The following is a 20397-nucleotide window of genomic DNA, read 5'->3' as shown; positions in this document are numbered from 1 at the left end:
TCTAGTTGCAATTACTTCTCTATGTTGAGTTAGTGAATTACAGGCACTAACTACAGGAACCCTACTTCCAAATACGTAATGACAGGATTGTTGTCATGAGAACAGATCCACACTTTATGCCAAAGGTGGTATCGTCATTCCACATAAACCAAACTATATTATTATTATTATTATCATTATTATTATACAGCTTATAGAGCGCCTGGTTACTCCAAACGGAGTGTCCCCGCGGTAGTACACAAAATTAGTACCCAGCAGCTGGACCAAAGCCACCCACCCACCATACAGCCAGAGCCCCCAAGGAACAGCTACAGAAGTCCTATTTCCGGCCATCAGGGGGATACTGGAATAGCCACGTCTTAAGTTTTTTCCGAAACAGAGTCTCAGACGGGCACGTCCTTAAGTCAGCAGGGAGGTCATTCCAGGCCTTTGCCGCTAGGAAGCTGAAGGAACTCCCCCCCCACACCTTCTGAACCTTAGGCACAATCAACTATGCAGCGCCCAAGGACCTTAGGCAACGTGCAGGTTTATAGGCGGTAAGAAGGGGGTGCAAGAAGTTAGGACCTTTCCTATTGAAGATCCGGTGGCTGAAACACAAGGCCTTAAAGGTGACTCTGGCCTGTATGGGAAGCCAATGTAATTTCTTCAGGGCCTCCCCCACCGAAGCCCGTCTAGGAATGTTCAGAATTAGTTGAGCTGCTGCATTCTGAACCTTCTGCAGAATGTTCACATTTTTTTGGGTCACCCCTAGGTACAGGATGTTGCAGTAATTTGGACTGGACGTAACAAGAGCCTGTATGATGGTGCGTCTAACATCTAATGGGAGAAGATCCAGGATTTTTCGCAGCATCCTAAGAATGCCAAAACAGGCGCCAGCCACCGCTGATATCTGTTCAGAGTATGAAAGAGAATTGTTGAACCATACTCCCAGGTTCTTGACCTTGGCCTTAGGGGTCAGAGATTCCATGTTTCTTTCAGAATCCAAAAACACAAGCTGAGAAATCTTTGCACACCCTTGTCGCTGGAAGAGCAGTCATGTATTACATTGCAAGGAAAAAAGAATACAGGAAGACAAAAGCAATTCTTTGTATTCTTTGCAAACAGCTTCCTAGGACAACCTGTTACCAAAAACACCATTGCAAGATGGATTGCTCAAGACAGACAGTCATGCCATAAACAAGCAGCACAGACTTTACAAGGAGCACCAAGGGCTCACTCAACAGGGACGTAAGGAGCAACAGTTGCATTTCTAGCAAATACTTCAATTCAAGTCATTTGCTTGGCTGCAACATGGTCTTCAGTGCACACATTCACAAAACATTCTTGTGTGGACATTCAGATGAATAAAGAAGCACAAGTAGGACAAAAGGTCTTACAATATATACTTACAAATCAGCGCTCATCTTCCACCCAGGCACCACAAGACTAGCAAACCGATACAAAATCTATGCACAGTATGTGAATCCAGAAAAGATTCACGCTGCAAAACGTATAGTTTATTACTTGTCGCAGTAGTTTTGCAGCTTGAAGAATTTTCTGGATTCACCAGCGATCCCACCCTCCTCCACCAGAAAGATGACAAGAGGAGGAAGAAGAAGAAAAAAAAAGAAGAATCCGAAGATGGCGACCAAAGGTGGGAGCTTCGGGAGGAAGCACGTCGACGTCACCAAATGATGGTATGTCGACGCCCACCAACATAAACAACAAAAACAGAAAATAGATCTATTCCGGACTCAACCACTAGATGGCGGAATAATGCACAGAATATGAATCCAGAAAATTCTTCAAGCCGCAAAACTACGCCGACAGGTAATAAACTATACGTTATCACTCCCCTGCTGGATTAACAAGTGCAAGGCATCCTCCACTGACTCCATTTACATTTGGGGTTCACTACCCCCTCACTCTGCTTGCAAGCGGCAGAACTCTCAGGGCCTCAGATGTACCCCTCCACCAGAAAAGGAGATTAAATAAATCAATGTGCATCAGCAATTTGATTGGTTTTCTCTCCCATTATGATCATGTCCACTAGAACGAAATGGAGTAGCTCCTACAGTACCTCCCAGATGAACACAAAGAGGGGGCATAAGGTAGTTTCTGATGGAAACCCCATCTCGAACACCTCCAATTGGTGTGTTCTTGAAGCCGCCGACACCGCTGCCCGGGGTGTGAACTCAAGTGTGCTCCTCCATAGGCACACTTGGCTCCGTATCTTAAGTTTCAAGTCTTCCCACCACTTACTAAGCATGCCGTTCAATGGCCAACATCTTTTCTGGCCACAGGTTCACCAAATGCTGGAAAATATGAAGAAAATACAGAGACAGTGAAGGCTATGGGTGTCTTGCAGATGCCCGCACCTCTTGGGTCCTTTTGCAACACACCCTATCATGCGAAATTCAACAACCTGTTGCCTGGATGGCATTTCCTTGATGACCGGTTCCGCAGACAACCTTTATAATGGACGCCTTCCTCACAGGGTGTGGGATGCAGGGCACACTTCCAGGACCTGACTGTCCAAGACCAATGGGAAACCAGACATCCGGGTATCCACATCAACTACTTAGTGCCACTGAAAGCTTTCCTGCCACATGTGACTGGCAAGGTTGTCCTCATATGGACGGACAACATGACCGCCATGTATTGCCTTCACAAACAGGGCAGTACTCTATCTGAGTATGCTTCCCAACAGACCGTACATTCTTACGCAGAACCATGGAGAAGTAAAGCACTTAATCTTACGACCTGGCTCCTGAGGTATTAGAATTTGTTACCATAATCTACCACCAGAATACATGATCGTCCTGAAAGAAGAACGCAGGCCTACCACGTTCCTGGTATGCTGCCAAATCAACAGGCTTTGTCCTTCATTGTCATTCCAAACAAATTGACCCATTCTCGTCCATCATCCAGGACTTAGTCTGCTACCTATTCACTTGCAAACATGTGGTCCAGCCTAGACCATTATCTTTCACCTACCTGCAGTGGCTGCTTATCTTCAGAGTAGGCAACACACTATACTATTCAGAATACCAGTCATTAAGGTTTCATGGAGGGCCTTAAAAGAGTTAGCCCACTTCTTGTCTCCTAGGGCCCGAGGTGGAATCTCAACATTGTCCTTTTGAGACTCGTGGGTTGTGGTTCTGCACCATCCCTAAATTCCTGCCAAAGGTGGTCTTCTCTTTCCCCCTGAACCAGTCCATTGAACTTACTGTTTTTTCTACAATCTGACTGAATTGCAGAATGGGCTCTCCACACTTTAGATATAAAGCAAGCCCTCATGAACTATCTACAAAGGACAAAATCTTTCTGAAAGATGCAACAACTTTGTTGCATTTTCTAAACTCTGTAAGGGTAGGGCTCTATCTAAATCAGGTGTAGCCAGATGAATAATTAAATGTATCTAAACATGCTACTCGAAAGCCAAAAGGGCTTTGTCTATCCCTTCCAGAGCCCACTCCACACAGAAAAAGGGGATCTCTGTGGCCTTCCTTGGAAACATTCCCACTGCTGACATCTGCAAAGAAGCTACATAATCCACACCACACATCTTCACAAAATACAGTGGTGTGGATTACCGGGCCCACCAACAACCTACGTTGGTCAGGCAAAACCCCGTACACTTTAAATTCTCTGCAACACCCACAGACTAGCCACCGCTTTTTTTGGGAGGACTGCTTTACAGTCTATGCAGAGAATATGTATCTATAGCCACCCATACCTCAAACAGAAAATGTTAATTGCTCTGTAGGCATCTGTTCGTGGTATGTAGTACTGTAGATTCACATGCGCCCACCCTCCTTCCTGGGGGCCTGTGGCTGTTGCAGTTAGCACTCTTTCCTAATATTCTCTCTGTTGCATGAGGATCTCTTTCTATACATTCCTTCGTTCCAACTTCAGCCTCATTCAGCATGCGGGAAAACAATCTAACAATGGAGTCGATTCCCATGTGCATTACCAGCAAGAGGAGTCGCCGCGTACCTCGTGAATCGAAAGAAGACTTAGAAGAAAAACAGCTTGCAGGCCCAACAATAGATGGTAGGAGTAAGCAGAGCATGTGAATTTGCAGCACTACGTACCACAAACAGATGCTTACAGAGTAAGTCAAATTTTCACTACTTCTTTTGGTAAATTTATAATGTTCTTTGTGAACATCAGGGTCCTGAGGAATCTTTCAGCACAATAAACAATAAAATGTGTCGACCATATTTTTATAAGGTCTACATCAGTCAAATGTTTTTTATATGTGCCAGCTAAACACAACTAATAAATGCAGCATGGGGTTTTCTTGAAACGTTTTAACCACTCACTAAATATTGATTCATTGTTAATTTAGGGCTTGCACATTAGTATTCAGTCTGTGCGAAACACAGATATAGTGAGCAAACTAAAAGCAAGAAAAGGGGGCTGAACACAAGGCCCTCCCTGTCCAATAAAGCATCACAGAGACTAAAGCAGTAATAATCGTTCTTACCCTATAAAAACTAGGACCCCAGGAGCAAATTCATCAATAATGAGTACGGGACACAGCAACAATAAGTCTGTATTCCCCTTGTTTGCTCCTGTCAAGTGTCTCCTCCAAAGAGGGATGAACTGGTGGCCCTAATGAGAACTGGTGGCCCTAATGAGAATCTGAACATAGTTTATTGACAAGTTTAGTAACTGAGATCTGGGTGTGTACACCTCAAAAAAGTTACAACCATAAAACAGGTGGAATTAAATACTGTAACTAACAACCGACCATGAAGCCTATTGATGAGCAGCAGGTATGTCTAACTATGGCCATTTCTGTTAGTGATTGTACCTGGGGGCGGCTTTTTTCCCATGTGAAAACCATACATTCAAACTTATGGGAACAGCACCTACAAAAGAAATGTGTGGTACAGAGACCTAAGAAACCAAACTGATAGAGGGCGGTGAATAAGATGCTTTTTGTCATTAAGACAAGCAGCCTTGCTGCTCATAATGTGTATTTAGCAGCAGCAACCTCTGCTTCGCCAAAGGAAATCTGGATTTTGGCGTCACCCCAAAGTGGCCAAACAAGCCATCTCCGCAGAAGTCACTTGTGACTGGAAGTGTTCTTTTCATCTTATAGACCAGGGGTAAAGAAAGCAAAGCCATATCACAGATATGTTTAGCGAGGATGACCTATGCCACTGGAGCCATCATTTGGTTGTTTTATACAATGGCAAAACTTAAGAAATTTACCTCCTCTGCTTTCCTTTGGTGAAAGAAGAGGGATTTCCTGAAATTGTTGACGTCCTCTACCCAAAATGGAAAGTTCTAAGCCAGACCTATTTTTCAACTATCCCTTTGCCACAGATGCACTGTGAAGATCTGAGATTGGTTGCTAAGGGAATGAAGAACACTGTACAGACCATTCCGCTGAATGCAGAAGAGTGGAGCAGTTCTTTAGCCTCAGATTATTTTTGCATCACTTCGCCGCCGTTAAAGCGGTAAATGGAAGGCTACTACTTGGTCCCCCCGATTTTAGGGCATTTGTCAGCATGTAAAAGTTGCAGTGTGCTCTGTGGGAAACGTATGCATAGCTGCCAACATCCTGGAAGACTTCAGTAGCAAGTCTATGAATGGCTTGAACCCAGGGCTCTCAAATAAGATTCTTTGCCACTGACAACGGCACAATTATTTTCTATACCGTAATATACGGAGGATACTTTCAAATGTATGGTTTAGCCCATTGCATCAACAAGACAAAGAAGGGCTGTCTCAAAAGGAAGTAGTAACCCAGAACACTTTGGTTACTTGCCTGAGGATTTTCACACCTTTAAGGCCCATAACAGCTTCAGGATCATTCAGTGAGCTAATAAATTCCAAATTAAAGCCATCATACAGGATTTTCTGACCCACTGGAATTCCCATCTTATACATGCTGCAACATCTGTGTGGGCAGTAAAATCCTATGAATGATAAAGTGCTTCAAAGGAGAGTCCCTGCTGCTAAAGCCAGGCCATTGAATGTGGGATAACACAATGCCTGATCAAAATAATTACACCTTTCAGGTTTGCTGCAGGGCTTACATCAAGCACACCGAAGCAGGGAACTCAGCAGCATATCTCAAACTACGATGACATAAGATGCTGCAGGAGCACTTGAATGACCCAACAAGAATCCCAATAGATAAAACCACATTGATCTAAGGGCGTGGAAAAAGAATGGTGCCAGCACTCAGTAGGCTGGCAATATAATAACTATCATAAACTGCCCTCCGGCTAGGTTTTCATGGGAGCTAAGCAGTGGTCTTGGTTAGGACTAGTATATGCAGTCCAAACCTGGAGAGATCTTGATGATCTAAATTAACCAGCATTTTATCTCTAAAGAAATCCCGCTTGCAGCACATATTATGGTTTAGTGTTTATAAAGTGCATAGCTGCTCCCAAAACTGAGCTTCCCAGCGCCCCTCTGAGTGGGTAGTAGTACTGGATCTACCGAATGACAGAGGGAAGGAAAAAGACAAAATGCTAGATGGAAAAAGCAGTGTCTTCGAGGCTTTCCTAAAATGCAGGTGGTTGTTGCTGTGGTTTCCTGGTGGAAAGGGCCAGCAAATTCCAGAGAACAGGGGCCTTGGCACGAGACGAATGGCCTCCTGCTCTTGCTCCCCTAACTTGAGGGAAAATGGCCAATTTAAGATCAGCTGAGCAGATGAATGGGGAGGGATGGTAAGAGAATCTATCATTTTGGAAACGATGGGGGCCCCCTGGGAGTGCAGAATTTTATGAGCGAGACACAAGGTCTTAAAGTGAATGCACTTGTCCACTGGGAGCCAATGCAATTATGAAGACCAGAGACAGAGCAACATTTTGGGAGGCAGAATAGCAGCCTGGCTGTAGCATTTTGGGCTAGCTGGAGTCTTCTAATAACTGACTTGTTGGTTCCCATATACAGGATATTGCGGTAGTTTAGCCAGCGCAGGGTTACCTCCTGAATGATAGTTTGTCAGGTGCTAGGGTTCAAAAGACCGAAGATGGGTTTGAGGCTTCACAAGAGTCCAAAACAGTTGCCCACAACCTATTTGGCTTGAGCTTCAAAGGCCAGGGTGCTGTCCATGAAGACACCTAGATTTTTGTTGGAGGATTCAGGTATAGGAGGGGACCTGAAGGAGGAAGGCCACCAGTGGCCACCCCAAAAGTGGGTCTTTTCCCACTAAAAGTACTTCTGTTTTATTCACATTCAAGTGAAGACCATTTGTGTTCATCCACTCTGCAACAGCTAGCAATGCTCTTTGAAAGTTAGCCCGGTTGAGCATGGGCTTATCTGCGAAGGAGAGCACAAGTGTCATCGGCATCTGCAATCAGTGTAATCCTGGCAGATTTGATAACCTGTGCAAATGGTTGAATATAAACGTTACACAAGGTAGGCCTCAATGAAGGGCTATGAATCGGTGGCATAATATAGCCCCCTCAGCACAGTACTTTGGCCTGGGAGCTCCTGATTGAGTCTGGAGTGGAGGCCCCTACATGTACTTAGCAGGGGGTTCTCCACACTTATGTTACGTCACTGCTCTGAATATGTACATAGCCTCTACACACTTGACTAAAATGTAATAGCACAAAATCTACAGCAACAAAAGACTAAACAGAACTTCTATTTGGTGTGACACAAGATGTAAATTAACAAACAAAGGATGTCTGTGCTCAGAAACTCGAGAAAGCAGTTACTGTGGCCTGGTGGCACACAGACTTTACAGTGGAGAAATGCCCCTTAGTCTGAAATGGTTTCTGCCATTTCTTGAAAGAACTAGATGCCACCAGCTCCTAATCTTTCATTCTTATGCATGGCTCTCATGGAAGATTGAGAGAGATGCACTACTTATGTGTAACAATCTCCTCCATTGTGGAAGAGATGGTCATGCACCACACTGATTTAGAAACAGGTCACTTGGAATCATTAATGAATGTTAAATGATTAATTTGATGCACACGAGCAGCATGAATAAACTTGTGGTTTTTACTATTATTATGCTTAACTTTTGGGTGATCTTTCTGGACGCACACTGGTAATGGCACAATGGCACAATATTCACTTTTCGTTAACTAACTGCACACCAGCATGTCTTGATTCTTCTGAGACTGCTGGGCTTAAGTTTTCTTCCATGTAGGAAGAAAGCACACAAACATAGGTCTTTGCATGCAACAGATGCGGTTGGAGCCAGATGTACAACCATAGCATTTTGCGACTCGCAAATTGCGCTCAAATGCGAGTCGCAAAATGCTATGTACAGGGACCACTACCAGCCCTTAAAAATGTTTTCCTTTAAGGAAGACTGGAGGCATTTAAAAAAACTGCTTTATTGAAAAGCAGTCCCAGACATGGTGGTCTGCTGAGCCCAGCAGGCCACCATACCTGGGAGGGACAGGCATTCCCAATGAGGTCGCAAATCGCGAGTGCCTCATTAATATTCCTGAGGCATGCAATTTGTGACCCCAGTGTTATTCACAAACAGTGTCTCAGACACTGTTTGACATAGCATTTTGAGACTCGCAAATTGCGACTCGCATTTGAGCACAATTTGTGAGTCGCAAAATGCTATGGTCGTACATCTGGCCCCAACCGTATCTGCTGCATGCAAAGACCTACGTTTTTGTGCTTTCTTCCTACATGGAAGAAAAGATCCAACAGAAAACCTGCATTTATAGGTAATAAGTAAGGCTACCTCCTTTACTTTGTTCAAAACTAGCCTACTTGCTAAGTCAAAGTTTCTGTTAACTTTACATAATGCCTAACTTAATTTTACCCTCTTTCAGACGTATTCTGTAGATAATTAATCCACCTTTTTTTCTGTTTCTGTAAAAGAAATAATCTCAAGATATCAAGATAAACATTTATGACCTCTTTTCCAAAGCTGTCACCTGTTGCTTCCATCCAGCGGTGGAGCAGCCTGTATGAGGTTTTGCTCTGCTGAGTCTTTGATTGCACCACCGCTTCTCCTCAGATCTCTTTTTGCAAGTGCATATTGAATGTATTGATCTCAGTTTTGTGAGTAACCTTTAAGGACTGCAGGATTAATATGAGTAGCCTACAGCCAGTTGTATTATTTACAGTAACTTGCTCAAATTGTCTGAGTCTAATTGGCCCATTAGATGCATTAAACAAAGAAATTTAAAAATCCATATACTACACCTGATTCTTCCCATCCTACGTCACCATTGCCCTGAGAGTATTCATGTGTTTTGGAAGCTCTTTAACGATCAGTGCTTTGAACCATTTGACTGAAACCTAATGAGACATCCTTTTTTCTCGCCTTGTTAAAAGGATTTTCTGCTGCGTCACAAAGGGGATCCTGATCGCTGGATTGGCTTGAGGAGAGATATTGAGACTCAGCCGTGGATCTGGGTCGACAGCAGCAAATTCAACGACTGGTAAATCCTGGTTTGTTTTCTGAACTCGCTGCCTGACATTCACTGTCACTTCATATCACTTCAAAGCTAATGACAAACACTGTTCAGTGCAAACTGGCCTGGATCAATGAGCACCAGGTGCGTTCATATAAATTTGGCTTACGGATTCTAACCAACTATAAATATATACACACACACACGCGTTCGATCTACAACACTTCATCTTGAGATATCCCTCTAGTAATAAAAGGGTTCTGTATAAAGCTCTCCACTGTGTCTTGGAGATAGCTTGCAAGAATATCAAAAACTTAAAAAAAAGACCAATATTGGAAAAGATGATAATACTGGCTTTTACAAGCCATATTTGTGCAATGGTGGATTATTTTATAATTTATATAATTTTATTGTAATCCTATGCAAGATAAATTAAAGTAAAAAGTGCTGTCTCATAAATGTGGGTGGCATATGCTTGCATTGAAAAATGTACAAAAACTTCAAACATATCAGAAAGTGGTCTTCCATAAATTGCAGTGTGCATTATTGTTTTGCTGTTTCAGTTAGGCCAAACACTTCATCAGACACACACAACTAAATTCTACACATGAAATTACACTTCTGTATCAAAGTACAATTGTAAAACAATATTCAATCCTGCTTAAGGAGCCAAACATCGCACTGCATGTTTGTTACCCTCGGGGTATGTCTCGGTAAATCCACCAAAACTCTTGCCTATGACAAAGGTCTAAGAGATTTCGTGAAATAAAAGCACCCTGCTGACTTTAACTCCATGCAATAACAATACACCAACAATTTAGTATTGCACTTGGCAGGGCTTTTGCAATAAACAAGCCAGAACTTTGCCCTAACTTTTCATAATTAACAGATGATACCTATGGCATCTAACAGAACCTTTCCCTCCGAATTAGTCAGGCCTATGGCTTTTAACACAGGCTTGTTACCAACCTTTGTAGGCCTCTAGTATTGGCATAAGCGTTTCCCACAAGACAAATACAAGACATTTATAAAGTGTCATCAGGTTAATATCGGGTATATGGACAAAATATAACATAGAACAAATAACAAAGAGATAATTGAACTTCGGCTCTGAATCGCATTAGTTATCAAGAAGCTGTCACGTCATAAAAAATACTGTCACTAACAAGAACATTTAGCAAATACATGAAGTGTTGCTTTTGTGGGTGGAAGCAAAAATATAAATAGCATTCGAACAAACCAGTCACCGAAGAGGGCTTGCCCAGTGCCTCTCTATGTAATGTGTGTGTGTGTGTGTGGTATTTTTATATTAATTTTTTTGCTGCGATACACTGCCAAATGGCCAAAACCGTCAAGTGAGACCAAAAAACATGATAGACCCTCTCTTCTCCCACAAATGCTTGCCAAAAGCAAAAGAAAGCCAAGGAGAACAAAGCTGCCATTGCGACAATATCAGCGCCTAAAGAATAAAGCGGTTGGTGAATTGAATGATGTGAAATAAGGTTCTTCAACTGTTGCAGCCTTTTTCCAAAAGTCGTAGCTATTACACTTTTAGAACTGACCCAGTAGCCAGAAAAGGCCCCGATTGAGTACACTTTAATACTATATGGTAAAATAGTGTCTCCTCCAAGAATGGAGTATATTTTATGCAGGAACCAGAATGTCATTTGGTCTTCCTCCATTGAAAATCAACTCTTGCCTTCTTCTAAAATGGAAACAACAAACTTGAGGGTTTATTATACTAAGGAAGTAGCCCCCCATGCTGGATGGAAGGTGTCCCAAAATCACACATTTGACTTAGATCTTGCTTGCCTGAGAATTTGCATGAGGTCGAAGTTCAGGTTACCTCCTGGGCAGTGTCACAAAACTCCTTGGTTTTAGATTTAGCTGTGCATACTTTGGCCATAGCTTCATCTCTAGTAAACATCTCGGTCCAGATGGATCTGTGGGTTCAGGCCAGGGTCACCCCTCTCCATACGAGGCATATTGAATAAAATAGACCAACTCGGCAGGAAGGGTTTTCCATCGAACGAGTTTTTGTGTAAGTCAGCAGATCTTTTTTTCCAGATATGTGAAAGATGGGGATGTTCGGTCAGATCTTTTTGGCTTAGCACAGAATGCCAGACTTCCTCATTTTTGTTTGAGGATAAGGCAGACTGGTGCTTGGGCCCTGTATGCTCTATCATGTCTTTGGGCGAAGGGACTCCTTTTCACTTTTTCTCCATTCCCTTTAAATTTGAGATTTCTAGTGAAGCTGAGGATGGACAAAGCGACTAGTAGTACTAATAGCCCCAGCATGGCCCACACTGTTTGGTTCCATCTGATAGTTGCCATGATGATCAGCAGGGAAGACCCTCTACCAGTCGTGCTGTCCCCTCTGGCCTTTATGTCTCTCCAATTGAGTTCTGAGACATGGCTCAAACTGGCGGCTTGGATTTTCAGAGGGTTAAGAAGAAAAGTAAATAGATCATGCATTTTTTTTTTTAATTTAGAAATTTGGTTTTTGAGCATGAAGAGCCAGTTGTCTTGGTCTGTATTAATGCTTACTACATCTCATCAAGTAACCAAGCAAAGCAAGAGTTGTGCAAGGCTTCAGTGGCTCAATTTCTTTCAGTAAACTGTATTACTCCAAGCCTAACAATCGCGTTGATTAATTACATGATCCCGTTTCTCCTGTTCTGACCAGGACAACTTAGTTGTTACATCCTGAGTCACTAAAATGGGAAGCAATGTGGGTGGAGGAGTGCTTGAAAGTTGAGCTTGTGATGGGTGTGTCCACATGGCGCAAGAGCCACTTTAATAATGGAAGAAAAAAAAACCCTAGGCACCAATAGGTCTAAACAAGATGTACGACCTCATCAGCATCGGACATGATATTAGAGACTCAGTGTACACTAAAATTCATTAAAACTTCAAATTAATAATCCAAAATCATGCTAAATATTGGAATAATTCCATGAACATATGGAGCTCAACAATGACATCACAACAATACACATGACAATAACAAAAAAAGAACAAACAAGTGCATTTTAACTAAACAGGTAAATAACAATTGATTTTCGGTATGAATTAATGACCGAACGACCAGAATAATTTCAAATAGGCAATAATGTTAGTCAAGTGGCTGGTTGATAAATCTTCTTTTTGTCTTAAGCAATCAATAAAAGTAAGAGATACTCTCCGGCTAATGCAATTACTGAAATTCAGATTAAAATCATATGCATGTTTAGGCCTCTTAAACTGATGAATTGAAGGCTTGCATCAGTTGGGGAGTATCCCGAAAAAGAACATTGATTTCAAGAGTAAATATGATCTTCCTGCCATGTCTGCTAATTTACTGCCTTCTTTTGATGTAAAACAATGCACAGTCTCTAACTTTAACCTGGATTAATCAGCGCAGACAGCTTTGCATGTTTTTTTTTTTAAATAGCAACAAGATGTATTTTATCCCAGAATCCCTGTGCCACTATTGTATATTTTGACCAAATATATTGCAAGGGCCATCTTCAGCTGAATAGCGCAGCTTCTTTCATTGTGTCAAGATTTACTAGTGATTTGTCTACCATGTCACTCCTTCCCCCCCATTGTTTACTTATTCTCAAAACGTGTAATTTAAACTGTTTGCTATTATAACAGACATATAATGTCCTCTCGTCAAGTCAAATAACTTTATTCGATTCATTGGAATCATAAAAGTTTGGCATACATACATATAATAATTAAGCATTCATAAAAAAGCTTCTACAAAGATTAGACACTGAATGCATATATTGACTCGAGGTTTAACATTTTAAAACAGGGTACAATTTGCCTAACTTAAAAAGCATCTCCTCCTCCATGGCTCTTGCTCCCCCAGCACAAATTCTATGTTAATAAAATTAGAACATCCTAACATTCTCCAGCACATTAATACAAAATATGTAAAACTGTAAAAACACTTAAAAGTTGATTTCCTTTTACAATTCATACTGTTTCCTAATTGACAAAGCAGCTCTGAAGTTGAGCACAGTGCTGCAAATAGCAGCAGTCGATAATGATCGGAAGTAATTAAAACCCTCCTGGTAAGAACAGGGACGGATTTCCTTCAAAACAGGCTTAATAAAACGTGCCCTCGTATCTTTGTAAAGTGTGCAAAACAACATAAAGTGCATAGTGCTTTGTTGGATTGAATTATTACAAGGACAGGAATTCAGTCTCTCACACCAATTTGCCTGTATAATATGCGTTTTTTATAGTCAATTTCATGTTCGGTTGAATACAATCGGGATTATCATAATAGTGCCCCAAGCCAATCTTGTTAACCCCTTCGGTGCTCAGGATGGCCCCCAGCACTTCGACGTCACGGTGGGCGTGTGCTAAGGACGGCCAGGGGCCGTCCGAATCCCGCCCACTCGTTAATTCTCCCGCACAGTGGGAGAATTAACGCAGCGAGCAAGGGATTAAAAGTATCTTTAACATAATGAAGCCAGGGGATAGCCAGAGCCTTTTCAAGGTACATACAGTGTCTGAGAATACTCATAGAGAATAAGTCCTCTGAGGTCCAAACGTTTCCCCATAGAATCAGTTGGGCGATATTTATTCTATCTTCCACAAACGTCAGCTCCACTTCGGAGTGACAAAAGTGTGTAGGAGAGCTGTTAGGAATCATCAATAATCTTTTTAAAAATGTATTTTTCAAAATTTGTATCTAACTACTTTTATGATGTCCCCATGCTCCCACCCCATAGGTAGCTACTGACCGGCATTTTGATTTGTATAGGGTTATCATTTCTGCTACCGGCTTATGTCCCAGCTTGCAAGCAAAGCGGAACAGCCCCTCTACTATTCTACTAGTGTATTGGACCCTAGCCACAATCAGATTGTCCCAATTCAGTTTGTTATTAAAAACATTCCCCAAATAAGTAACATTGGGCACCTTATCAATGATCTTTTCCTTCACTACAAATGTTCTTGTTTTTGTTTGGTTAGGACCACATAGCATAATAAAAGATTTACTAAAATGTACTTTTAGGTCCAATGCCATCATAAAGTCAGTAAAAGCGTTCAGGGCTTTTTGAAGGCCATTGGCCGTTAAAGCCATCAGGACCATATCATCAGAATATGACAAGGGAACTTGTTTTCCTCCTATGCTTGGGAAATCTAATTGCCGCTCTAACAAAAATGACTCCAAACTATTTGTATAAAAAAGGGGCCGGGATACAGCCCTGGCGTACCCCCTCTGTAGAAACAATGGGCCTAGTCTTCTCCCCCCCCCCCCTCCCAGGGCCATAGCGGATGGCAACAGTGGTAGACCCATGCAACCTGCGCAGCAATGTAATCAGAGCTTCCTCAAAGCCCATTTTTTCCATTAGTGTCCACATCTTTCCCCGATTCACTGTATCTAAAGCACTGGATAACTCCATGAAGGCCTAGTGGTTTGACCCCCTCCTGGCCTTACCCATAATCAGGGACAAGTTGAGGCACTGTTCATTTGTTCCCATCCCCCTCCTGAAGCTATATTGTGTATTAGATATGAGTCCAGCGGCATTAGCCCATGACTCCAGGCGTACAAGAAATACCCTCCCCAGGACTTTGCATGTGGTGTCAATTAAAGAAATAGGCCTGTAACATACAGGGTCATTCCTTTTGCCTCTCTTGAAATTCGTCTGTAAATGTGACTTCCAGAAATGGACTAAAAACTTTCCAGCCCTGGCAGATGTCACATTTAATGACGGGTTGTCGGAACAAAAGGGGCGTTGAAGTCCCATTGTACCCACCCATCTGTTTCCCACACCAGATAGGTCTTCTGCACCTGCCAATGAAAAATACTAGTGAACAACTAGTCTACATGTGGGTGGTTCTCCCCCATTGGCATTAGGTGATAAGGTGGGTGTTACTTTTGTCTGAGTGATGCCCTCTGCAAATGTAATTTACCCCCCCCCCCCCCCCCCAAAGTGGGGCTGAGTGGCATCCTCTGTTGTCAGCGAAAACATGAATCTGGAGCACACCGATTGGCTGAGCTATACCAGATGTAATGATTAAAATGCAATTACCGACTGTATGGGCCACATCTATTATTTATACTGTGATGTGGTCCCTCATGCTCACTTGTCAGTGACTTTCAGACTGAAAATGCTGAATCCCTTTTCTTCTCCCTCCATCTGCATCTAAGTATTCCTCTGTTCCTCATGCTCTCCCTTAAGTCTTGTCATATTTTGTAGACCCCTGTGAGGGGTGGAGAGATACTAGATTTTCTGACCCTCCACTTAACTTTTTCACTTACTGATTCTAAAATGAACTTCTTTACATAGTGAGGGGTAGTCCTGAAAACTACGTTGGACCCCACTTTTTGTTTTACACCAGTCGAGGTCAACCACCAAGACCTGTCTGACACTTGAGACCTCACACCTGATGCAGCGGGGTTTACCAGCTCGGTTCACACATACCACAATACTCACCTGGACCCATACACATTCATGCACTTAAGCTAGCAAATAACCGCTGCGGATCAATATCTACACTTTTCTGAGCAAGACTTTATCCTATCAACTCGTACTATGTCCTGTCTCATTTAGAAATAGTTACCTTTGTCAATGGATCTAGATGTAGTTAGAATAGAAGGAACATTACATTAAGCTTTTATTTCAAATGACCACAGCATCGGAAAGAGCTTTAAAATTTTATCTAGTCAATTATTTTGTGAGTCAATACAAACACAATTCAAACACCAATTCTCCATCAAGAATGACATTTCAGTTAGCTTAAAATCACTTCACAGTTTAATATACTTGTAATGACAGCACCTGGAGGGGGAGAAATGGAGAGCAGCCCAGGGACATACTGCACAGAATTATATTTACCTAAATGGTGCGTGGAACAAGACAGCAAGCCAAAGATTTCGGGACCGCATCAAGACAGGATAGGTGACCTCTCCTAGTGCAACACCAGCGTCGCACCCCTCTCTGGTACTATTCTCTCCACTTGGGCTCGTCCTGACCCCTTCCTAGATGGGCCTCCTCGGTTGTTCTGCGGATTTTCCCTAGTGTCGGAGTCTTCAATCAGCTTGCAGCATGCTCTGGCAGCATCTCGGTCTCCTGTATCATAACGTGTGTCTAACTAACTAACCTACATCTAGTTATACCATTACTTATGTATGATCCACCCCCAAATGTTTCAATACTATGTAAACCCCTCCCTGTGATTGGGCCAGGTGGTGGGGAGAGGTCATCACACCATTCGGAATGCATTTAATTTCTTTAGCCCCATTGTCTAATTTCCCGACCCTTTTAATTTACTTTGACAAGCTTTATTCCCACCAGCATTTCACATGCGGATTATTATATATAGATAACAAAGTTTGTTATTTCCTTTGGCAGGTTCATAAGTTGACTTTCCCATGATGTGGTGAAGTCTATGTCCCTGGCAAGAGTTCAATGATGTCATAGAGTTTAGACTTTGTCCAGTAGGGCGCATGCCCCTCCAACAAGTGGGTAGGGATTTCAGTCACCCTCCAAGGCCCAAATACGAACTATTAATAAAGTCAAAGAAAAACATATTAGAACACGGAAATAAATGATTCACTGTATACCGCTTATGCCTACTCTAACCCAAATTACTTAGATATATCTTTAGCATTAGGCATTTAGTAAAGACTTGCCAGGTTTAGTAGCAGCCTAGCACGCGCATTATCATGTGAGTCTAAGCAGCCATTTTAGAAGCTATGGCGCAGCTGCAAAGTTTCTCACCAACCGACAGTAGGCGTCCTACTACATAGATGCAGTAGACGCATGCGCAGAGACTTTCCCGCGTTTTTGGCGGCCATCTTTAGTGACATTCGGGTTACTGTTTAGTAGAGACATACGCAAGCCTCCCTTGAATGTGTAATAATGAAAGAAATGTAATATTAATATTTACGGACAGATTGGTTACATTATTAACTGTTATTCGAGAGGATTGAATACAAGCAAGTTTCTTTAATCACGAAACCTTGCTCCATCACACCTTATTCTATGTTGCTGCTCAGTGTTCCTGTGTAATTCTGTGGTTTACTAGGCCGAACCATCGTAAACTGTTGTTTCCTCGTTAGGGAATCATGGCTCATGTTTTCTCACATCCTCTAGTGAATAAATCGCTTCATGACGTCTTCCATTTCCAGTAGGTGTAAATACCTTTCTATTGCTGTACAATGTTGTATGAAACCAGAGGATCACTATACCAAGACCTAGTTTTCTGTAAACCTACTTGTCTTTTATATGTACATCCAGTCCACCCCATCACTATGCCAGTGTCTATCCTTCCATGGCTCCCATTCCGCTGGATGTTGAGCTAGTATAAGTTTGGGCAATCACATGTCATTTGAAATGTTTACTGGCTTCTAAGCTTTTGGTAAATTAATTCAATTTCTTAATGGAAACTTGCAAAAAAGACCTGAGATTGTTTTCTTGTTGTTGCAGGTTCAAGGTAGAAGATTTTGCAGAATGTGCTTACCTAAATCATGGCATAGTCAAAAGTTTGGAATGTTACAGCAAACGACAGTGGATCTGCTCAAAAACTCCATATATTATGAAAATTTAAAAAAAGGTTACTAATCGTACAGTTTTGTTTTAGTGCCATTGAGTAAACAGAGACTCAGCCACAGTTATTTGTAATCTGCTTGCCTCCCGCTTTCCAAAAACACCGTTGGGGAGAGGCAGTGTTTCTCTCACAAGTCAGTGCCTTTCTGTGAGTGACCAGTTTTTTTAGGGCTGGTATATAGGTACCCTATATAGGTGCAGGGAACACTGCAACCTTTCACAGTAACACAGCAAGGTAGGACCCCTGTGGAGACCCATGGGTGTATATATACATCATGTCTTCCTTAGAAAGACAGAGGAGACTGTGACTTCACGGCTGACACAGACGAGAGACCCTGAGGTTCCAGCATGCAGACACTCCAGTTAGCAGTGGTCTAACATCCCTCACGGGGTCTTCAACTTGAGACCAGGACGGGGTACCACATTCTCTCATTCCCAGGTAATGGGGTTGACTAGATCCTAGAGGGATTCTTGGAATAACACCTACACAGATGCTAGGTACATTTAGGTACAACTAGTAGACATCGTAGGAGTATGCACTTTTATCATGTGTTTTATAAACTTGTATGTATTCATGATTATTGCAAGATGTACCCTTTATTTTTGTAGTATTGCGACTCGTATATCTCTGCTACTGTCTAATGGCTGTTGCAGCTCATCTATTCTACACTAGAATAACAACTGTTCAATAAATCCTTATTCACAAACGCCCAATATGTTTATTTTGTGTATCTCTGAGACAAAGTAAGTGAGAACAAGTGACTGAGCGAAAAGTAGTATATTGTTTCATCAATCCTGGGGTATCAGGGTTGCCAAGAAAAATTCTCTCCCCGACCAGAGGAGATTCTAGTGGCACTGTGAGCTAGCTGATACAGATAGGCTAACGTATCCAGTGGGGGTGCACGGAATCAGTCCGCCACCGGTACCACAGTTTGTTATCCAAATGCGCAGATCCTGTATAGGGAATATAGGAACTAAACGACATAGCACCACCAACGTTGGTTGGGTACTTATTTAACTGTAAAATCGGAGTAGTTCAGTCATGCTATTCTTGGAGACCCCTACTCACAAAATACCAGAGAAGTCTGGAGTGGGTGGGCACAAAATCCGCCACAGCTGAGTAGGCTAAAAAAATTATATTTTTGCAGCGTGAATCTTTCTGGATTCACTATGCTGTGCATTATTCCGCGATCTGGTGGTTGGGTCCGGATTCGTAGTCTTTCTTTTTTTTTTTTTTTTTGTAGCCCAGGTGGGCGTCGACGTCCCACCATTTGGTGTACCTCTCGTGACGTTGGCGTGCTTCCTGCGGAAGTCCCACCTTTGGGGCGCCATCTTCAGATTCTTTTTTTCGCCGTTGGGTCTGGATCGTCATCGAGAAGCTCCAGAGTTTTAAACGAAGGAAGAAGGAAAATACGCGAGTTTCATCGAAGGAGAATTTACAGAAGACTACAGAGAGGAAGGAATTACAGCCGGGACGGCGAAGAAGGAGGAGATCCTCGAAATTCTTCGACGCCCATAGGAAAATGCGCATTCAGGGACTCTGAGCGCAATGGACAAGACACCATTTAAATTCTGCCCTAACTGCCACCACAAGTACGCGCAGAAGGACCAACATCCGGTGTGCAACCTTTGCCTGCCGATCGACCACGAGAGCAAGGACTGCAACGCCTGTTCTGCATTCACGCCGAAGACTCTCCGGGTGAGAGATAGACAGAGGAGAGCCAATTTCAACATGGAAGGCAAGGGTAAGGCCCCGTCGCTGTACGATCTGGGCCTCTCCACCGACGATGAGGACAACATCGGCGAAGGACCTGATGTCTTCACGGTCGCAGAGACCGATAAGAAAACGCCTGACGAGGTAAGAGACACGTCGAGTGCGAAACCCCCAAAAGGGCCCCGAAAATCTGAAAGTGACTCTCGAAAAACAGAGTCAAAGTCCTCAAAAGGAACACCAGCGCCGAAAAGCTCGACGACCGCGAGTGGATCCAAGGACAGAAGGCCCAGCGGATCCTTCGAGAAGGACTCCCAGGTGCCGAAGGCCGCCGAAAGACAGAGTTCGTCGAAGCAGGCCCACGAGGTGGGCCGCTCGGCGACAAAAGACAAGGTCGCGTCGACAGAAGCTCCGTCGAAGAGACCTGCGGTCGTCGCCGAACAAGTTTCCGAAATGGAGAAGAAAAAGAGAAGGCTCGAGGCGGAGATGGAGAGCATCCTTCAGAGGAAGAAGGAGTTCGACGAAAAAATGAAGAAATTCAAGATCCCAACGATCCCACCGACGGAGGTCGATGAGAACAAGGAACATGAAGAATTCGGCGCCGAAGAGCTGTCGAAGCATCCGGAAGAGGAGGAAGAAGGCCCCTACTATGAGGGAGAAGATGAAGAAGAGGATCAGCAGTCGTTCTACAGCTCGGCGCCGTCAACGACTCAGGAGCTGGAATGGCAGGACATCGACACCGAAAATACCGAAGAGCCCGTGGAGACTTATCCTTCGAGGCCTT

At 43.0% G+C, this 20397-nt stretch overlaps 1 protein-coding gene across 2 annotated transcripts in view; it reads left to right on the top strand.

Annotated features, from left to right (window-relative positions):
• Positions 1 to 18616, top strand: part of LOC146812988 (C-type lectin domain family 2 member B-like) — a 95420-nt gene extending 76804 nt beyond the window's left edge. For both annotated transcript variants that reach the window (XM_085620009.1, XM_085620010.1), the window contains exons 4-5: positions 9268 to 9374; positions 17783 to 18616. In XM_085620009.1, coding sequence (XP_085476135.1) covers positions 9268 to 9374; positions 17783 to 17903 — 228 coding nt within the window. In that variant the 3' untranslated portion in view covers positions 17904 to 18616. The remainder of the gene's footprint in view (positions 1 to 9267; positions 9375 to 17782) is intronic.
• Positions 18617 to 20397: the final 1781 nt, after the last annotated feature.

Source organism: Triturus cristatus, chromosome 7, assembly GCF_964204655.1.
Source record: "Triturus cristatus chromosome 7, aTriCri1.1, whole genome shotgun sequence".
NCBI classification, from domain to species: Eukaryota; Metazoa; Chordata; class Amphibia; order Caudata; family Salamandridae; genus Triturus; species Triturus cristatus.
The sequence above is the reverse complement of the archived record's forward strand: the minus strand, read 5'-3'. Positions and strand labels throughout refer to the sequence as shown.